Source organism: Dromiciops gliroides, chromosome 6, assembly GCF_019393635.1.
Source record: "Dromiciops gliroides isolate mDroGli1 chromosome 6, mDroGli1.pri, whole genome shotgun sequence".
Classification (NCBI taxonomy): Eukaryota; Metazoa; Chordata; class Mammalia; order Microbiotheria; family Microbiotheriidae; genus Dromiciops; species Dromiciops gliroides.
Window position 1 is genome coordinate 87,081,570 of NC_057866.1, and position 19,875 is coordinate 87,101,444.

General features: G+C 38.4%; 1 protein-coding gene across 1 annotated transcript in view; it reads right to left on the bottom strand.

Moving 5' to 3' along the window:
- Positions 1-19,875, bottom strand: part of EVC2 (EvC ciliary complex subunit 2) — a 261,845-nt gene that overhangs the window by 155,830 nt on the left and 86,140 nt on the right. Inside the window, exons 10-11 of the mRNA XM_043972227.1 lie at positions 7,561-7,885; positions 2,268-2,507 (exon numbers count right to left, since the gene is read on the bottom strand). Of these exons, the coding sequence (XP_043828162.1) occupies positions 2,268-2,507; positions 7,561-7,885 (565 nt within the window). The remainder of the gene's footprint in view (positions 1-2,267; positions 2,508-7,560; positions 7,886-19,875) is intronic.

The window sequence follows — 19,875 nt, forward strand, 5'->3', positions numbered from 1 at the left end:
TTTTGCTCAATTTAAGGGGGGGGGGATTCCAAACAGTTAGAGCAATGGTCTGTCTCAGGAAGTACAGCTTTCTATTGCTAAAGATCTTCAATTAGAGGTAGAATGACCAAGTGTGCTTGGGACAACTCACACTTTTGATATGATTTCTCTTTGTGATAGGAATAGCCATGTGTGGGTCATTCTACTGATAGCTGACTCAGATCACCCAACTTTGACAAGAAGAAGTTAGACTGAGCTTCTTTCACTAACTGTAGTGAATTCTCAGGCAATTGATGGCAAGGTTTCATGCCATACATACAGGTTTGATTGCTCTTTTTTATTGTGTTTTGAAGAATGTATTTTATTGTAACAAAACATATACAAGTGGTAGCTATTCAAGAACATCCGTCAGTGGCCATTACTGACTTTGCAGTGGTTGTTGATTGAGAGAAATAAAGCATTTTGAAGATCATTCTATCCCAAAATTAAACCAGTTCTTGGTAGAAAGAACTGAGAAACCATTGTTACAAAGCAGCCTAATTAATACTCAGAAAATAAGCAAAGATCATCAGAGAGATCTGGTAGCTGGGGGGAGGGAAGTATATTATTATTGAATCCTTTATGATGCACTTTAGCTATCTTAAGTTGGAGGAACAATAAGAATAAAAAAAACTTTCAGAAAAGCTAGGTGAACCTATATGATTGGATTATCTTTATCAGACTGTAAAATATCCACCTCAAAAAGTATCGGGTTTTTTTTTTTTTTTTACTTCCCAAGGTTCTGCAAGACTGATACTTCTTGAGGGAATGATGAACTTTGATAAATATACTGACATTTTGAGAATACTAAGAAAAAGAATTGTTTTTTTTCTTTCTTTTTTTTTTATTTTTTAGTGAGGCAATTGGGGTTAAGTGACTTTCCCAGGGTCACACAGCTAGTAAGTGTTAAGTGTCTAAGGCTGAATTTGAACTCAGGTACTCCTGACTCCAGGGCCAGTGCTCTATTTGCTGCGCCACCTAGCTGCCCCAAGAATTGGAAATAAACATACTATAGTGGCCTAGGAACTAATCTTACTTAAACACCATTGAAAATTCATGGGTTTTAATCAAAGCTAGACTTGGAAAAATGAACTTTATGTCAAAGGCCTACTTAATATTCAGTGTGAGAAGAGTGTAGTTTCATGATGAAAAATTAAAGAAAGTGGGTCAAATACTTGTGAACTCAATGCTGAATAATGTAAAACTAGTGATTGTAGAAAAAGTAGGTTATGGTTTATGTTAAAAGTTTTTGGGGTTTTTTTTTTTTTTTTTGGTGAGGCAATTGGGGTTAAGTGACTTGCCCAGGGTCACACAGCTAGTGTTAAATGTCTGAGGCCGGATTCGAACTCAGGTATTCCTGAATCCAGGGCCGGTGCTCTATCCACTGTGCCATCTAGCTGTCCCCATGTTAAAAGTTTTTAAAAGATGCAATATACTCTTAGGTTTATAGATGTTAATAAATATAATTATTTTACTTTGTTCCTAAGAATTCAAATACCATAATACTTGTAGAAATTTTATGGCGAGAATTATCATTCAATTGTTGACTATCTTAGAAGACCATTGAATTTTTTTCTTTTTCTAATAGTCATGATTCTATAATACAGACAAGGAGGAGAGAAGAAGGGAATGGGAAAACTTATGGAGAGGAAAAGAGAAAGAAGATTAATGAAGAACAAAGGGAGATTCAAGTATGGTAGTACAAATCTATAGTCCCTGCTTTGGGGGAAGGTGAAACTAATGGATTCATTGAGCTTGGGCATTCAAAACCGTAGTGGCCCAAGTTTATAGTGTGTTCATATAGTGTGTCCAGCAACAATATAATGAGCCTTTGGGAAATGGGGGCCACCAGGCTGCCTAAGGAAGGGTGAACTAGCCCAGTTATAAACGGTGAAGGTTAAAGCTTCTGTGCTGATCAGTAGAGGAAGGGAGGAAGGGAGGAAGAAAGGGAGGGAGGGAGGGAGAGAGAGAGAGAGAGAGAGAGAGAGTGAGAGAGAGAGAAAGAGAATGAGAATGAATAAGGAGAGCAGAAAGCAAAAGAAGGAAAGTATAGGAAGAAGAAGAAAAGGGGAACCATTGAAAGGAGAAAGAAGAACAAAGAGGTTAGACACAAGAATATGGGAGAATTCTATAGCAACAAACACCAACAGTGGTAAGTATTAAAAAGGTCTCCCTGAACAGTGACATTTAAAGTAACATTTTGGAAAATTACTCTACCATTAGGATGAGGTAACTTTGTATGACATTACCTGTATTTTAGAATAATCTTGAAGGAGCATTTTAGCAGCCTCCAACTTTAGGTCTCCCTTCAGAATTGCATTTTTTATCTGTGTAAAAAAGATGTTGTGTAGTTCATTTCTCTGGAAAATTGCCAGTTCCCTGTATGCTTTTGCAAAATCTTCCTCCCGTTTCAGTAAGAGAGACTTCCTCAAATGGTCCTGCTCCCGTCGGTGGAGATTGTGCAGCAAATTTCTATACTCTAAAGCAGACTGTTGAAAGAAGAAAAGAAATGTCTACTTCATATCTGATATATCTAAAATACAAGCTTTTCACCAATGGACAATGAGAAAACTATTAATTACTGGGAAATATTGTCAAAACTTGTCTTCCTCTTGAGAAATATAAGCAGTGTTATGTGGTGGCAAGAATCCTAACTAGAATGTCTCAAGGAGACATATGAATCTGTGTTTTTTATGTTTTCTATGAACAAATTACCTCATATCTCAGAGTATTTGTAAAGGAACAGAGTTGAACTAGATCAATGGTAAAGTCCCTTTAAACTCTAAATCCTGAAGTCTCTCACAATTCTTGTTTCTCTTCTAAATCATTCAGAACATCCTCTTGTATTTCCATGCTTTCTTAGGAATCTGCAGGGACCTTTGACTAATCAGGTGTTACTCAGTTGTCCTTTGCCTTTAACTATTTATATATAGATGTACATGTCTTGTTTAGGCCATCTGGAGACCATATTCACGTCTGTTGTTAATATTTTCCTTGTTGACTTATGCGCTTATGCTCAAATACTTTAAATTTTTTTTTCCTCCTGAGATCTTTGGCAATTTCAATTGTGAGATTTAAAATTGGATATTAGATCATAAATCTCCCCTCTTTAACCTTTCCCTTAATTTATCTCCCAGACTAGTAAATGGAAGAAGCTTTTGGTTTTCTAGATAGACCTTTTTATTTATTGTTATGGTAGTCACAAGGTGATGTTGATTAGAAGGATAGGAAAGTAGAAATACAATACAAATCGTCTTAAGTCTATGCTTAGTCTATATTCCGTATAAAACTCACCAAAAGCCGAAGCGCCACCTTTGGGGAGAGAGAGAGGCCGTGTCAAGCACGTGCTGCTGCTAACCGTGAGCCGGGCCCAGTCGAACGCTCGTCAGCATCAGCCTGTGCAGCACAGTCAGAAGACCAGCAGAGCAGGAAAAAGTTCCCACTTCTGTTCTGTCCTTGCCTTTTAAGCTCGCACCCCGGAAGTGGAGTGCTAGCAGGCAGTCTGACGTGCGCAGCAGGCAGACTGGCATGTGTAGCTCATGCCGTTGGTCTCCTCCCCGAAAGGGTGGTCCTTCAAAAACTGGCGTCTTTCAGTTATCCTAACCGACTGTTAAAAAACTTTCATTTTTTTCTTACCACACAATCCTTCCCCCACTTATATTCCTTTTACATTGCTCATTTTTTACTCCCTCTCTTCAATAGCTATTTCCCTAGCAGGTGGACCTCAAATCAATCTTCTTCCATGTTTTGCAATTAACATATCACTGGCCTCAGATTCTCTGCCTCAAGTGGCTTCTAGGGAACACAGAACTGGCCTCAATGAGATTTATCATTCCTTCCCTCAGGCTTAGTGTAGTAACATACAAACACAATCTAGTGACTTGTTCTAGTTCCCTCTTTTCCTTAGTTCTCTCTCTGCTTGATCACTGCTGCAGCAAAGACTAGCTCCTGCTGCTGTCCCTGTCAAAGCTATCTTATACCTTTTGGTTTGCTGCCCCTGTGAGGGGATGGTTTTGCTGGTAGCACATAGATTTGAGTTCTTTTTCAAGATAATGGGTTGATTTGTGCAACCCAGTCAGACCATGGAAGCTTATGGAAGAGGACTGCATTGGGGATTAGGGATTAGATTTATATGCTCTTAGTTCATCAGATTTTTAATTTATTAGGATCCTTTATGTCCCAGATGGAGACAATAAAACGGATTTATCTCTTATGTATAATTATTATTTTGGAAAGGTTTGAGTGGTTGTGAGGATTAGATAAAATTATTTAATCCTCCATCTTTTTATCATATCACATATGCATATATAATACATATATATACATATACATGTGTATGCACATATATGTATATATATATTCATAGTGGAGATTGTTTAATATACTGTTCTTTTGGTCCTCTTTTCCTATTCTTTTTATTGGGGAGGACGTTCACTTTTGTTGACAAGTTCAGTAATGTATTTTTTAAAAGATGACTGACAATCTTGGAGAGAATAGCCGAGAGGAGTGGCGTTTTTGGAAGTCATAGTGCAAAGAGGCTGAAGGTGGTAAAGATGGAAGCTATGAATACAGAAGACTAGGAGTTTAGCAGTCAAACAGAAAAGAGCTATATGGGGATAACATTAAGATATGACAGGGTCAAGGGAAGGTTGTTTTTTGTGGTTGTTTTGTTTTGTTTTAAACAGAGCTGAACATTTTTGTATGCAGAATAAGGCACAGACCTTATCTTCATGAGAATCAGGAGTTTATTGTATTATAGCAGAGAGTTAAGAGATGCTCACAAACCATTACAACTGCAAGAGACAATGTGAAAATGCAATAGAAATTCAAAGATCATTCCTGTAAAAGGGATGTGGAAAAGCCTAAGAGAGAGCTAGAGAGTGAGAGAGAGTGAGAGAGATGACTTTGAGCTACATTTAGAACGTTTGGAATCAGTTCACCAACATAGGGTCAACATGACAACTTGGGTGAAGTTTAGAGGAGAACAAGGAGTCCTATTTAGCCAGTCTTAAGTTCACAAAGGGGAGTAGTGGGAGATATTTAGAAAATGAATTTGGGGTCAAATTGTTGAATGACTAAATACACACTTTCCTAAATTCTGTTTCAGAATGCATGGTCTCTATTTTCCTTGGGTTCTTTTCATTCTATACAAAACAAGTAAGCAGCATTAATAGCACATTCAGCAGATAGACTACCTACAAGCAATGAGAAAACAATTCAGAATTCAGTGATGATGGACACTAGTTATTCCATCAAAGTCATCTATTTAGTTGATGTGATCAAATGTGACAAGCATGAACCATTCATTTTTAGGTTAATAGGGATGAAATGTGGAGGAAAACACACTATTAAGGTTCTCACCAATGAGGTAATATTGCAACTTTAATCGATTCTGAAATAACCTTTTCTTTGCTTCTCTGGAACCACATTCATGCCATAGACTAAATAATCAAACATTATCTAAGCTTTACCATTTACTAACTGTGATTTAGGCTTACACCCTTAACCACCCTCAGCCTCTGCATCTGTAAAATGGGGATAAAATTTGTAAAACTGTGATGAGGAAAGCACCTTGTGAACTCTAAGGCACTATTGGAATATAAGCTATTAATTTTATGTTAGCTATGATTATCATCATCCTTACTGTATATCCACATTGGCAAGGTATTCTGTAGTATAACGGAGTCAAAATGCCTCTGTTTTTTGCTACTTTCAGCCTTTATCAAATGAGGGGTTTGAACTAACTGAGGTCCCTTCTTGCTTTAAATCCTAGAAACCTATTAACCTGCCCCTCAGCCCTGCCCCGCCCAAAAGGTCTTTGTTCTTGCTGTTCATCTGTTTCTGTCCTGCCCAACTCTTCATGACCCCATTTGTGGTTTTGTTGTCTAAGATACTGGACTGAGTTACCATTTCCTTCTCTAGCTCATTTTATACAAGAGGAAACTGGGCAAACAAGGTTAAATGACTTGCCCAGGGTCACACTGGGTAAATTAGTCTGAAGGCAGATTTGAATTCATAAAGATGAGTCTTCCTGACTCCAGGCTCATCTCTCTATCCACTGCACCACCCAGCTTCCCTTGACCTGCCTTAGGTAATCATTCACTGGGTGGCTTAGAGCAGGCCACTTAACCTCTTGCATCTTCAGTCTCCTCATCTATAAAATGAGGGAGTTGGACTCAACTTAATCCAAAGTCACTTTTAGCGCTAAATCTGTGATGTTATGTCCTTTTCTTTCCAATTCAAAGCCAAGTCTCTCCCATGAAGGTTTTGCCCCACTATTCTCATCAGACTGATCACTGCACTTCTGGCCTTTCCTTCAGGCTCTTACTACACTTGGAACATTGAATAGTTTACTGGGCATCACTAAACTGATCTCTTCTGTGTAATTATTTTCCCTTTAATTATTTGGTAACTTCCTCAAAGGAAATACTGTACCTAATACTTCTTTTCTATCTCTCCCCAGCAGCAGCTGTCCCATTTCTGGGCACAAAATACATAACCGATAAATGCCCAGCAAATTACACAATTTCTGAGAATCCTGAAGTCTGGTAATGGCAGCTCTCATGTCTATCGTGTGTTAAAGTCTCTAAAGCACATTCTTTGCTATGACTGTATGAGGTTCAGGTATAGCTATCACTAATCTTTGTACAGAGAAGGAAACTGAGGCTTAGAGAGGTAAAGCCATTTGCCTATAATTATAGAGCAAGTAAATGGTAAAGCCATGATGATTCTAGGTCTCTAGGCCACAAGTTCAGTGTCCTTTGACACTGGCCCTCTCCTAGTCAACCACCATGCTGCCCTAGAGAAACTTCTCCCTGTGGCTCTGTCCTCCTGATGGGTCACTGCCTCCCCCAAAACACTATTCCACCCCTTTTCTACTCTCTGGCCATCTTCTATCCAACTTTTGTCATTTCCTCCAGTTTTGGAACTATGGGCCAGTATCAAAGGAGCTCTGACATGTCATCAGGATGGGGCATGCCAAGCTATCCCCTTACGGTTCCACTCCCCAAATTGTTTCTCTTTGTTCACCACTCCCCTTTGTGAATTGTCTCTCCCATTAGAATCTAAGCCCAGAAGGCAAAGGCTATCTATGCTTTTCTTTTTGGATTTTTAGTGCTTAGTAAGTTATTTTTTTTCTATTCATTCATTCATTCTATCACAAGAGGCTGATTAATTGTTTCAATCAGGATATTAAAAGTCTCCAACAAAAATCATAGTTCAGCTCAGGCAAGTATACTAGCAAAGAGTCAAAAATAATACCCTTTATTTTCTTGAAAGGTTTTCAGGCACAGGTGAGAACATCTATATGGCATGGTTATATGCCCTGAAAAATTCTCAACCAAGAACAACAACAACAACATCATGTGTCCTTGTATAGTCAGGGATACAGAGACATAGAGAGATGACAGAGAAGAAAGAGACAGACAGAGACAGACAGAGACAGACAGAGAGAAATTGATTCAGAGAAAGAGAGAGAGGGAAAGACAGGGAGATTCAGAGAAAGGATTTCCAGTAAAGCCTTTATGTTCAGAACTGACTTACTCTCTCACTGACACGCTTCAGCAGCTCCTCAGCTTCCTCCATTGCCACCATCTCCCTCTGACACTGAGCCTCTGTCTTCTTTCTCATCTCCAGGTTGCACTCTGCAGTAAGAGCAACCATCTTCCGGTCATACTCTTCTTGTACTTCAGTCTCCATCATGAGAAATTGCTTTTTGAAAACCGAACTTAACCTTTTCTCCATGTGGGGTGAGAGATTGCCACTGAGAATCAAGTTTTTCAATAACACATCAATTATGTCTTTGCTAATCTGCATGCGACAGGCCTGCAAGTCCGCATCTGCCCGAGTCAGGGTCGCTATCTCCATGCTGGGAAATGGGAAGAGAAGGGATTACATGTGATTTCCATTAGAGGTTGAAGACAGTTAGAAGTATTACAATTAGCATTACTAGACAGCAAGGTCTAGCTTAAAGCCAAACCTTAGATCACCTACCATTTATTGATTCCTTATGAGGAATTTGGCTACGTGAATTTGGAAATATTTTTAAAATGTAAGATATGGTCCTTGCCCTTAAGATGCTAACTACGTATCTGGAAGGACAAAAATATACTTTCAAATGTATAATGCAAAGTTTAAATCACAGCTCAAGAGAACCGTTGAGGAGATGTGGTATGGTAGTCGTAATAACAGCTAGGATTTATATAGTAATTAAAAATGTATGTGTGTGTGTATATATGTATATATGTGTATGTGTGTGTGTGTGTGTGTGTGTGTGTGTACTGTGAGATTTCCCTACCCCCTTAGTTATAAGTGATTTAACTAAGGTAATAATCAGTATATCAACTAAAATTGTGATTTAATATATCTAGATATTTTATTTTATTAGTAGATTAATTCAATAATAATGGATTAGGTAAGACAGATACCAGTAGAGCTAATTCCAATGCCATATGATTAGCAATGCTATATGTTCATCAAGTCTTGCTAGAAACCATCTCTAGCCATTATCTGTAGCTTCTAGCCATCATCCTTTCCATCACAGTATTAGGTGTTCAACAATTCCAGTTGGCAGATTATGATAATGCAAGCAGTTAGCAAGTTGGCCAGATAATATAAATAGCAAGCAAGTTGATTAATAAATCTGGATGATCAACCTATGGATTGTAAATTGATAAGAGTTTTTCTAAAATTAGCATGGTATATAAGCATTTAAGCCCTTTAGGTGTATAAAACCCTCTTAAGCCCCAAGCACAGGGTCTTTAAGGTCCTACCCCTGCCTGAGACTGGCTTTATTGTGAAATAGGCCCTCTCTCAATAAACCTATTTTTTTCAGCTTGGAGACTTTGCTGTTTATTTTCTTCATCAGACTTAGAAATTTTTGCAACAATTTTGGTGACCCTGACGTGGTCCTGCAGTAATTATGTTCTTCGGGTTCATCTTTTCCAACTCAGGATTGTGTTTCTGAGCTTCAGCCCAGGGCTATTTGTCCTTGGTCCCTTCTTGAGAGAGAGGGACTTGAATGCAGATTTTCACTGGATTAGACCTCCAAGCTGCTGAGTATTCACAAGCTACAGATTGTGATATTCATTCTCTTATTCTTTTCTTTCTCTTTTAAAAACCTTCTGATACTAAATACTTTTTAAATTGGATTTAAAAATTAAAACAGCTGTAAATTATTCTCTGAGGTCCCTAGGTTTCTAGATTTGAGAAAGTTCTCTGTGAAACTGCACAACCATTGGCTTGTTGTTAAAAGGAGAATTATTTATATCATTCCTATAACCATTAGGATTAAGGTTGGGAAGGTTGTGGATAGGCCAAGAGACAGTGGAACTGTCCAATCAGTCGGCAACACCAGAGTGTGTATGTCAGGGTATGGCACAGGATCTGTATAACCAGATGGGATCCACTGTGAGAAACCAATAGGGCCTAAGATCTGCATAATTAGAGGAGCTCACTGTGGAAAAGCCCCTTGTCGCATGGTATAGCATTTGGTGCTGTTTGCCTAATACAAACCAGATCGGTCTTCCACACTGTGGACATGGGAAGTAGGCTGAGTAAAACATCAATTCCTAAAGATTCTCCATTAGATAAGTCTTTAGAGAAATGGGACAGAGGAGAACTTGTTCCAGGTAAAGAAATAAATAGGGAAACTACTATTAAGTATTGTTTTGATTGGCTCAAAAAATTTAGGAACTTTTGGCCAAAACATGGAACTATCAATCTTTATATTCTAGAAAAGATGGAAAAAGTTTTAGAAAAACAAGAAAAGTGGGAGCAGTTAAAATACTTAGGTCGCTGGAAAGTGTTATCTACTCTGATTTCTGAGGAAAACAGACAGGGAGGGAATGAGCCCACTGCACTCTACCCTGTTGTCAGTGCACCATCAGCTCCTCCGTCTTATTTTGAACACGTAGAAGGGGTGAAGGATAGGATGAGTGCAGAGAAAAAGAATTCTCCAACATGCCCTGGCATGCTCCAGCATGCCCCAGTCTCTACTTTCCCCTTAATAGACGAACTTCAGTTAAATGCTATGGGGAATTTGCTTTATATTAGAGAACATCATTCTTTTAGACCTTCTGATTTAGCTATGTGGAGGCAGAGTACTCCTTGTTTTGAGGAGGACCCCACAGCACTTACAGAGCAGTTTAAATCTATTTTTTGTGGGCATAGCCCTACCTGGACCAATGTACGAGACATGATGGATGTTTTGTTGTTAAAGGGAGAGAAAAGAGGAATTATAGAAATGACCAACCGTGCGTTGGTAGGTCCAGGTGTATGAAGAATATGGCTGGTTGGAGTATGCCTGAGACTGTATGTATATAAGATAGACATACAATATCACTCATGATATAAATATTTAGTATTGTATATGTTATAGAGGTAGCTTGGTGGTACAGTGGGTAGAGAGCCAGGCTGGGAGTCAGGAGTCAAATCTAGCCCTCAGACACTTACTAGCTATGTGACCCTGGGCAGGTCATTTAACGCTATTTGCCTCAGTCTCTTCATCTGTAAAATGAATTGGAGAGGGAAAAAGGCAAACAACTCCATTATCTCTGCCAAGAAAACCCCATCAGACATGACTGAAATAACTGAACAACATTATATACATTACATACAACAGTCTCTAAAACTATCAGTTAGAGACAAGGTACTGAACTGCATGATAGAATTTTTCCCCATTGATAAAATCACAGATATGAGCCAAATAAACATATACAAATATGTATATATGTATGTGCATACATATGTAACTGTATATACACACATGTGTGTCCCACTACTAATATGTAGTATTTACAGATTGTGGGGACCAATTTTTAATTGGGGAGTGTTAGCTAAGCGGCTCGTCACAATATTGGGGCAAGGAAGGAGACTGGCAGCCTCCCTCAAAACAGAACAAGATTTATTTTAATAAGAATGAACTTAAAAAAAAACACATGCAGGATCAGTAGGATCAAGAGAAAGGAAATAAAATGGGGAAAGGGAAATTATACAACCTCGAAAGATACCACCACCCAGGAATCAGCTGAGAATACTCAGCAGACCTCCTGTCTTTCCAGCGTCCAGCTAGAATGCCCAATTCTCCTCCCCCAATCCCAGAAAAACCCCACACAGCCCCAGCCAATGGGATAGCCGCTCTGACAGTCACATGACTGCCCTCACTAGACTTCCAATCATTATAATTTTGCCAGGCCCATGTAGGCGTCGGCGAGTGGTGATGATGTGAGGTGCCAGCGCCATAGCAAGGGCTACAACCAGTGGGTGGAGCACCATGCTGTTTGCGGAGCCCCAGGCCAGTGTGAGGTGAGGCATAAAAACCGCAAATAACAATTAATTCTTTACAGGATACAGAGCCAACCTCAGAATCACTAAGACCTGGATACAAATTCCCATCCACCCACTCCCCTGACACATACTGCTTTGTGTGGTCCTGGACTTAACCTCTTAGTACACATGGGGTAACTCTCTCAAACTTGAAATTCCCATGTAGTTGCTCACCTGTGTAGGTAGAGGAACATATACCTAAGCATATACCCAGGTATATACCCATGAACACTGACATATATATGTACATTTACAAAGGCCCATCCCTGTGATTTCATCAGTTTGGAAACCTCTTTATCCAGAAAGATTAGCATTCTCATCAATCACTGAGTCTTATAGAGTGTCCTATAACACTCTGTGTGTGGGCATGTGGGGTATGTATGTGGGGTACATGCAAGTGTATAAATCCACATGCATGCGTATAAATATCTCTGTGTGTTTGGAGGATTCAGAGGTTAGTCTGCTCACAGCTTTCTACATTGAGATCTTAACTAAGAGTTAACTACAATAGACAGAGAACAGAGACGATATAAAGCTCTGGCATCTTGGTCTCAATCCTGCAGCATACAAGTGCTGCTGCCTCCTCAGAACACAGAAGACTCATTTCTATGATAAGGGGAGACATCAACTTTTCCAAGAAGGTACTGGTGGAGTCTCACCCTGAATCGAAACTGCCCCAAGCAGACTTGTAACTCAGTAGGGTTCTGACTGTGGGAGTTTAATCAGTATGACCTAGGGTTGTTAGCATCTTAGCAGACTGGCTGCTATGCTCTCCTAGAGAAGGGTACCCTCATGGCTATGTTACAGTACTGTGGACCACTCTGCTGTGGAGGAAGCAGCTTGACTTAACTCCCTCAAGGCCAGTTGACCTGGAACTCAGGTGTGGATCCTTAGAGACATAGAAGGGCTGCCTCAGGTATTAGGCTGGTGTGCTTCGTACACTAAAATTCTTTGACTATATGGAACTTCCTAGCAGGCTGCATTTACCTGAGGGAGCCATGTTTAAATGAGCAGATCTTGATAGGAGAAGGAGAAGAGATGTAGAGGCCCCTTGTATCTCTGCTTGGTAAAATGATTGTTTGCCTGAGCCCTCAAGTTCCAAATTGTCTAGTCATCACTGTATCAAAAAGAGGAATCTTTCCTCCCAGGACACTTGGTATGAACATTTTCTTTTTTTAGTTCTGATATGGATAACCCTACTGTCATATATCTTACTCTCTAACTATATATTTTGTCTATTTTTTCACTGTAATTTTCACTGTTTGGGTCTCTCTCCTCCTTCCAATTAAATTTCTAGCCCCTCAGGGATAGAGATTATATCTTGTGCTATTTTTGTTTTTCCCAAAATGCTGACTGAGCACACAGTATTTATTTAAGTGGAGATAGAATTTACTTTAAGAAAGGAATACCTATTAGCTCCAAACCCTCCAAAAGAAAAAGCAAAAAGAAGTTCCAATAAGCCAACATAAATGTCAAGCTAAATGTTAATGTTCCCAAGTACCATTTGTTAATCTGCCTAATTGACTAATGAAAGGAAGTAGAGAAGAACCAGTACATGCATGAATATGTTTGTGTGTGAGTGCAGAGCTGGAAGGGAACACAGGGGTGATTTAGCCTGGTTCCTTCCTCCTAGGGATTTAGAAAATGAGAACAAGATATGTGAAGTCTCTTGCTCAGTCTCGTAGATAGTATGTAAGAAAGCCAGAACTCAATTCCTGAATGCTAGACTCTAGAATAAGCATCTTTCTGCCTCCTTAACATAATAATGAACCCAATGTTTAATCTATGGGAAAGTGCCCAATTTGTGGCAATGCAGCATGCTTAGTGAAACACAGAACATTTGCACGGATATAGTTTGACAAAAAATAGAAATGTTTCACCAAAAAAGTCTGTAATGACTTTGTTTAGGCAACTTCAGATTTTTACAGGATAAAACTGGTTTGTAAAGTTCTCCATTTCAGAACGAATGCCCTTTGTACTTTACCTTGTGCCATAGTTACCTTGGAGCATATTTTAGATAACTACAAGCTCACTAGTAATCAACAGTGAGATACAGCCTACAGAAAACATTGAAAGGATCCTAGGGATAGGACATAGAATTTATACATTCATATGAGCATAACATCTACAGCAAATTAGGCAACATGGGCCAGTGGTTAGACTCCCCTAGACCTGGAGTCAGGAGGACCTTGGATCAAATCCTTCCTCAGACACAAGTATTACTCTGGGAAAGCCTCTCAAACTGCTCTATGCCTCAGTTTCTTCATCTGTAAAGTGGGGAGATTGAGACCAATCCATGGTCTCCCAGGTCCCTTCCAGCTCCAATTCTAAGAAAATGTGATTCTTTAATAACTAATCTCTATCTGTATCAACGTACATATGTAGAGGAGTATGTAGTTCTGTATGACTTTTGAGGAAAAATATTAAAATCATATGACATGTTCGAAGGAGAGTAACCAGGATGACAAGAAGCCTTGGCACTAGGTCTTACAACAATTAGTTGAGGACATAGTATGATGAAGACAACACAATAGTTGTATTCCAGTGGAGGCAGTGGTGTGTAGTGGTTAGGGCAATGAACTTGGAGTAAGGAAAACATTTGTTAAAATCCCATGACAGGGGGCAGCTAGGTGGCACGGTGGATAAAACATGGGCCCTGGATTCAGAAAGACCTGAGTTCAAATCCGGCCTCAGACACTTGACACTAGCTGTGTGACCCTGGGCAAGTCACTTAACCCTCATTGCCTCGTAAATGAAATTAATAATAATAATAATAATAATAATAAAATAAAATCTCATGACAAGTATTACTTGTGTAATCCTGGGCACCCCTCTATGCCTTGGTTTCCTCATCAGTCAAATGAGGAAGTTGGAGTTGGTGGCTTCTAAAATTCCTTCCAGCTCTCAAACTATGATCTTATGATCCTATAACTATTTACTGGGCTATGATGCAAAAAGGAAATTAAATAGGAACAGTGGGTGAAAGCTAGAATGAGGTAGATTTCAGTTGGATATAAGGAACAAAACAATAACAAAATCTTTCCTGCAGTCAGGACTGCCCCAGAAATGTAATGAACTACCTCCAGAAGTGTTAGGTTCTCCATTGCTGAATATTTTCAAGCAAAGTCTGCTTAACCACTTACAAAGGGTATGGAAGCGGGGATTCTTGGTCAGTTATCATTGGATTAGAAAGGTGATGTTATAACTCCAACTTCCAATGTTCTAACTGAACAGCATTTATTAATACCTTTGGATGTGGTAGACATTGCAGTAGGTACTGGGGATACAAAGACAAATATGAGACTGCCCCTGCCCTCAAGGAGATTATATTTCATTCATCTCCTCTATTGGATAGGTAGCACCTCAAGGACAGAAACTATCTTTTCTTCTTTATAATTCCTAGAGTGCCTAGCACCAGGACTTGTGAATGGTAGAAATCCAATGTGTATTTGTTTTGCAGAATTGAATTTGCATAAGTTTGAGTTATTCAAAAGTGCTTTGAAAAAATTATAAAGTACTAATAAACATGAGTCATTTCTATTTTTTTTAAGAAAATGGGATTCTGGGATTTTACTAAGATTCTATACACCACAAGGAAGAAGAGAAGGGCAGAAAAAGCAAGAAGCACTTCTCAAATGCCAACTATATTCCAGGTACTGTGCTAAGGGCTTTACAAATATTATTTTATTTGGTGCATACAACAACTCTGTGAGGTAGGTGATATTATTATCTACATTTTATAGTTGAGGCAGACACAGAGGAAGTAACTTGCCCAGCGTAACACAGATAATAAGTATCTAAGACCAGATTTGAGTTCAGATCTTCCAGATACAGTGGATAGAGCCCTGGGCTTCGGATCAGGAAGATTCATCTTAAAGAGTTCAAATCTGGCCTTAGACACTTACTAGCTGTGTGATGGGTTCCTTAAAGCTGTTTGCCTCAATCTCCTCATCTTTAAAATGAACTGGAGAAGGAAATGGCAAACTACTCCAGCATGTTTGTCAAGAAAACCCCAAATGGGGTCACAGGATTGGACACAACTGAAATGACTGAACAAAAACAAAACAACTTTCAAACTCCAGACCCAGTGATCTAAACACTGTACCACCTAGGACAAGGCAACTATTTGTAGTGAAAAGAACACTGGAAGTGGAATCAAAAGACCTGACCAGATCTTGACTCTACCACCTACTAAGAACTTGGCAATTTAAATAACCTCTGAGCCCAGTTTCCTCACCTATAAAATGGGAACAATATTAAAATTAATTATCTTGTTGGGGTACTGTTAGGAAAAGTTACTAAATAAACCCTAAAGTATCAATAATTCAAAAATTTTGAACGATTGTTTTTTGTTGTTGTTATATCTTTGACCCATTTTCTCCCTCACTACTCTGGGTACAAGTAGGATCATATCACTTCTCTTCAAAAACTTTCAGTGACTCTTCATTTTTTACCAAATTAAATCAAGTTACTTTAAGATGCCCCATAACTGGGATACAATTTAGGCCCTCACCTTGTAATCCCTGCCCTGGATAGACTCAGCTGCACATGTTCCTAACTCAAACCTTTTGTTTATGCCTTTTTCTATCACTTAAAATTTTCTACTCCCCAATTTCTGCCTCTTGACAAATATTAAATTCTAGCAGAATTCATTTTCCAGAAGTGATTTCTCTTTCCTCTTAGCTCATCACCCTTTGGACTCCTGCACTTATCCCCATAATTTGGGTCATATTTTTGCATATTTTGGACTTCTTTTCTCCCCTTGTTCCATTTTAATTTTCACCAGTGTATCTGGCTCATCAACCCTATTAAATTATAATATCCTTGAGGACAGGAACTTTGCATTAGCTTTCTCTCTCTCCCAACACAGTGAATTACCAAGAGGTAGGCATTGTCAGTGGGACCTTAATAAACATTGACTGCCTAGATGAACACATATATAGCCACTCCAGTTGAATTATTCCTCTTTTAATCAATGGATACCAATAATTTAGAAAAGAACTTGAGAATGTCTCCATCTCTTTCTAAAAATAATAAAAAAAGTATCATGGTTTAAAGCACCCTAAATATGATGAATATTTTGATTAACTCCTGGCTCTAAAAAGAAGAATTAATGTCTTCACTATCACCTGTGAGTACTGAAAACCTATCAGATTTTCACATTGAAGATCAGCAAGTGTCTGGAGGGAAAATGGGATGAAATTGTCTACAAAATGCAATGAATATTCTCTTGAATGGAGAAGAGCATTGGTTTATCAATGAAGAAGATAATTAATTCCACAGGAAAACTCAAATAGCTATTACATTGTTATAATATAAATGTATCTGCTTCAAATTTGGCTGCTGTAAGAGTAGCAGACCCATAAATATGAATTCAGTATTAGTGAAATTGATTTTTGCTCTTCTTCCCTCACTCCCCACCCCAAGCCAATTTACATGGAGAGATAAGGTGGTAAGTTTCTACACATACCACAAATCATTTCCATGAGCTATGGATTTTAAGTGATTGGCAGTAGAGGCTATGGGGAAATAATCACCTCTTTTTTTATCTCTAATGATGCAAATGACAGAATTAAATCAAAATGAAAAGCATCACTGCAAATGTGAGAAATTTCATTGATGAGAAACTGTAATGTTAAAAATAAATTTATAGACCCAAGTATTTTTCAACAATTTTTTTTTTTCTTTTTGTTGTTGTTGTTTTGCAGGGCAATGAGGGTTAAGTGACTTGCTCATGGTCACACAGCTAGTAAGTGTTAAGTGTCTGAGTCCAAATTTGAACTCAGGTCCTCCTGAATCCAGGACTGGTGCTTTATCCTCTGTGCCACTTAGCTGCCTCCCCTCAACAAGTTTTTCATGCTTTTAAAATACATTTTGTATTTATAGCTGCTCTTTTTGTGGTGGCAAGGAATTAGAAATTGAAGGGCTGCCCATCAATTGGAGAATGGCTGAACAAGTTGTGGTATATGAATGTAATGGAATTCTATTGTGCTGTAAGAAACGATGAGCAGGGGGCAGCTAGGTGGCGCAGTGGATAGAGCACCAGCCCTGGAGTCAGGAGGACCTGAGTCCAAATCTGGCCTCAGACACTTAACACTTACTAGCTGTGTGACCCTGGGCAAGTCACTTAACCCCAATTGCCTCACTAAAAAAGAAAAACAAAAACAAACAAACAAACAAAGAAAAACGATGAGCAGGAGGAGTTCAGAGAAACCTGGAAGGACTTGTATGAACTTATGATGAGTGAGATGAGCAGAACCAGAAGAACATTGTACACAGTATCATCAATATTATGTGTTGATCAACTGTGATAGACTAGATTCTTCTCACCAATACAACGGTACAAGAAAGTCCCAACGAACTCATGATGCAAAAGGCTCTCCAAATCCAGAAAAAAAAAAAAGAACTGTGGAATATGGATGCTGATTGAAGCACACTATTTCTTTTGTTTTTGGTGCTGTTGTTTTTCTTTTTTGAGGTTTTTCCTTTTTTCTCTGATTCTTCTCTTATAACATGACTACTGCAGAAATATGTTTAATGTTCTTGTACATATGTAACCTATATCAGATTACCTGCTGTCTTTGGGGGGGAGAGGGAGAGAGAAAAATTTGAAATTGGAAATCTTATAAAAACAAATGTTGAAAACTATCTCTACATGTAGCTGGAAAATAATAAAATAATTTTATTTAATAAATACATATTGGAATACTACGACAAGGGAGATAAGAACTGAGGCAAATTTCCATTTTTCATAGGTACTATTTACCTGAAAGGTGGAATGGAGCTACCCTTGGAGTTAAAGGAGTCATGTTCAAGTCCTGCCTTTGATATTAAGATCATAGATTTAGAGGTGGTGCAGTGAGGTGGCACCACATTGCACAGAGCATTGGACCTGGAATCAAGAAGATGTCTCCATGAATTCAAATCTGACCTCAGACACTGCCTGTATGACTCTGAGCAAGTCACTTAACCCTGTTTGCCTCAGTTCCCTCATCTGTAAAATGATCTAGAGAAGGAAATGACAAACCACTCCAGTATCTCTGCCAAGAAAACCCCAAATGGGGTCATGAAGAGTCAGCCATGACTGAAACGACTCAATAACAAGATTTAGAGCTAGAAGGAACCTTAGAAGTCATCAGATCTAACCTACTCATTTTACAAATAAGGAAACTGAGACAAAAAGAGATTAAGTGACTTTCCCAGAGTCCCACTATATTTGAGGTAGGATTTTAATTTAATTCTTTCTCCATGCCAAGTCTAATTCTCCATCCATTATGCTATATAGTTGTGAAATAAAACTCCTAACATAAACATCATAAATAATAAACATCATGAAATTGCAGTTCCTTTGCAAAAACAAAAACAAACATTTAATTGTGAGATAAATATTTGTAGGCCTTTCTTAGTAGCTCTCTTTGGAATATGGAAAATATTTACAAGGGAAAGAGTATCTCTAATCCACAAATTATACTTAACTCTGAAGTTGCTGCCTAATTCAAAGAAATCAAATTTTTGATGGAAGGAGAATCAATAAGACAAACAGCGGCTAAGGTATTCTTACACACACACACCCACACTCAATTTACCCATAAAGTATTCATTGCTATAGATGTTCATTGTTATGTTTAAATATTTGGGGAGGGAAGGTGGCAAGGGAAAAATCATCTATCAACTGCTTACTATGTGGCAAGTATTTTAGAAATATTTTCTCATTTGATTCTCACAACTCTGGAAGAGAGGTGATATTGTTGTCCTCCTTTTACAATTGAGGAAATTGAGGCAGACATATTACTTGCTTGGAGTAACATGACTAGTACATGAGACCAGGTTGTGCCTGACACCAGGCGCAATGTTCTTTCCACTGTGACATCTACCTGGCTCTTAGTATTTGCAATAAAAAGTTGGCTACATTAAATATATATATATATATATATATATATATATATATGCATGTATGTGTGTGTATGTATGTATGTGATTTTCTTAAGTAAAATAGTTTGAAGGTAGGTCAAATTTACCTGTTATATATTTGCCATCAATTATTTTTCCCCTTCAAATGCATTATTTTTCAAAGTTCAAATGACCACTAGTCTTCACAAGTGTGTAAATTACATATTTATGAAAAACTGTGTGATATGTTCAAAACAATTCTGTCTTTGCATTTGGTGATGACTGCTCCAATTCTGACTTGGTACTAAAACTAGCTTAGTTTCCTTACTTGTACAAACTGGAAAATATCTAAGGTCCCTTCTATTTCTTAATTCCTTTATTCACTTTCTAGTATGACCATCTCATTGATACTCTCTATGGCCAGGTTTTCATATCACACAATATTCTCCAGGTTGTGAGGAACCCCAGAGGTAAACTAATCTAACCCATGCCGGAACAGCAGTGCTCTTTATAACATCCTAACAAGAATCATGGTGACTTTATGAAGAACTCCACAAAAGGGAACTTGCTATGTCCTGAGACAGCTCATACTACTTTTTTGTTTTTTGTTTTGGGCAGGGCAATGAGGGTTAAGTGACTAGC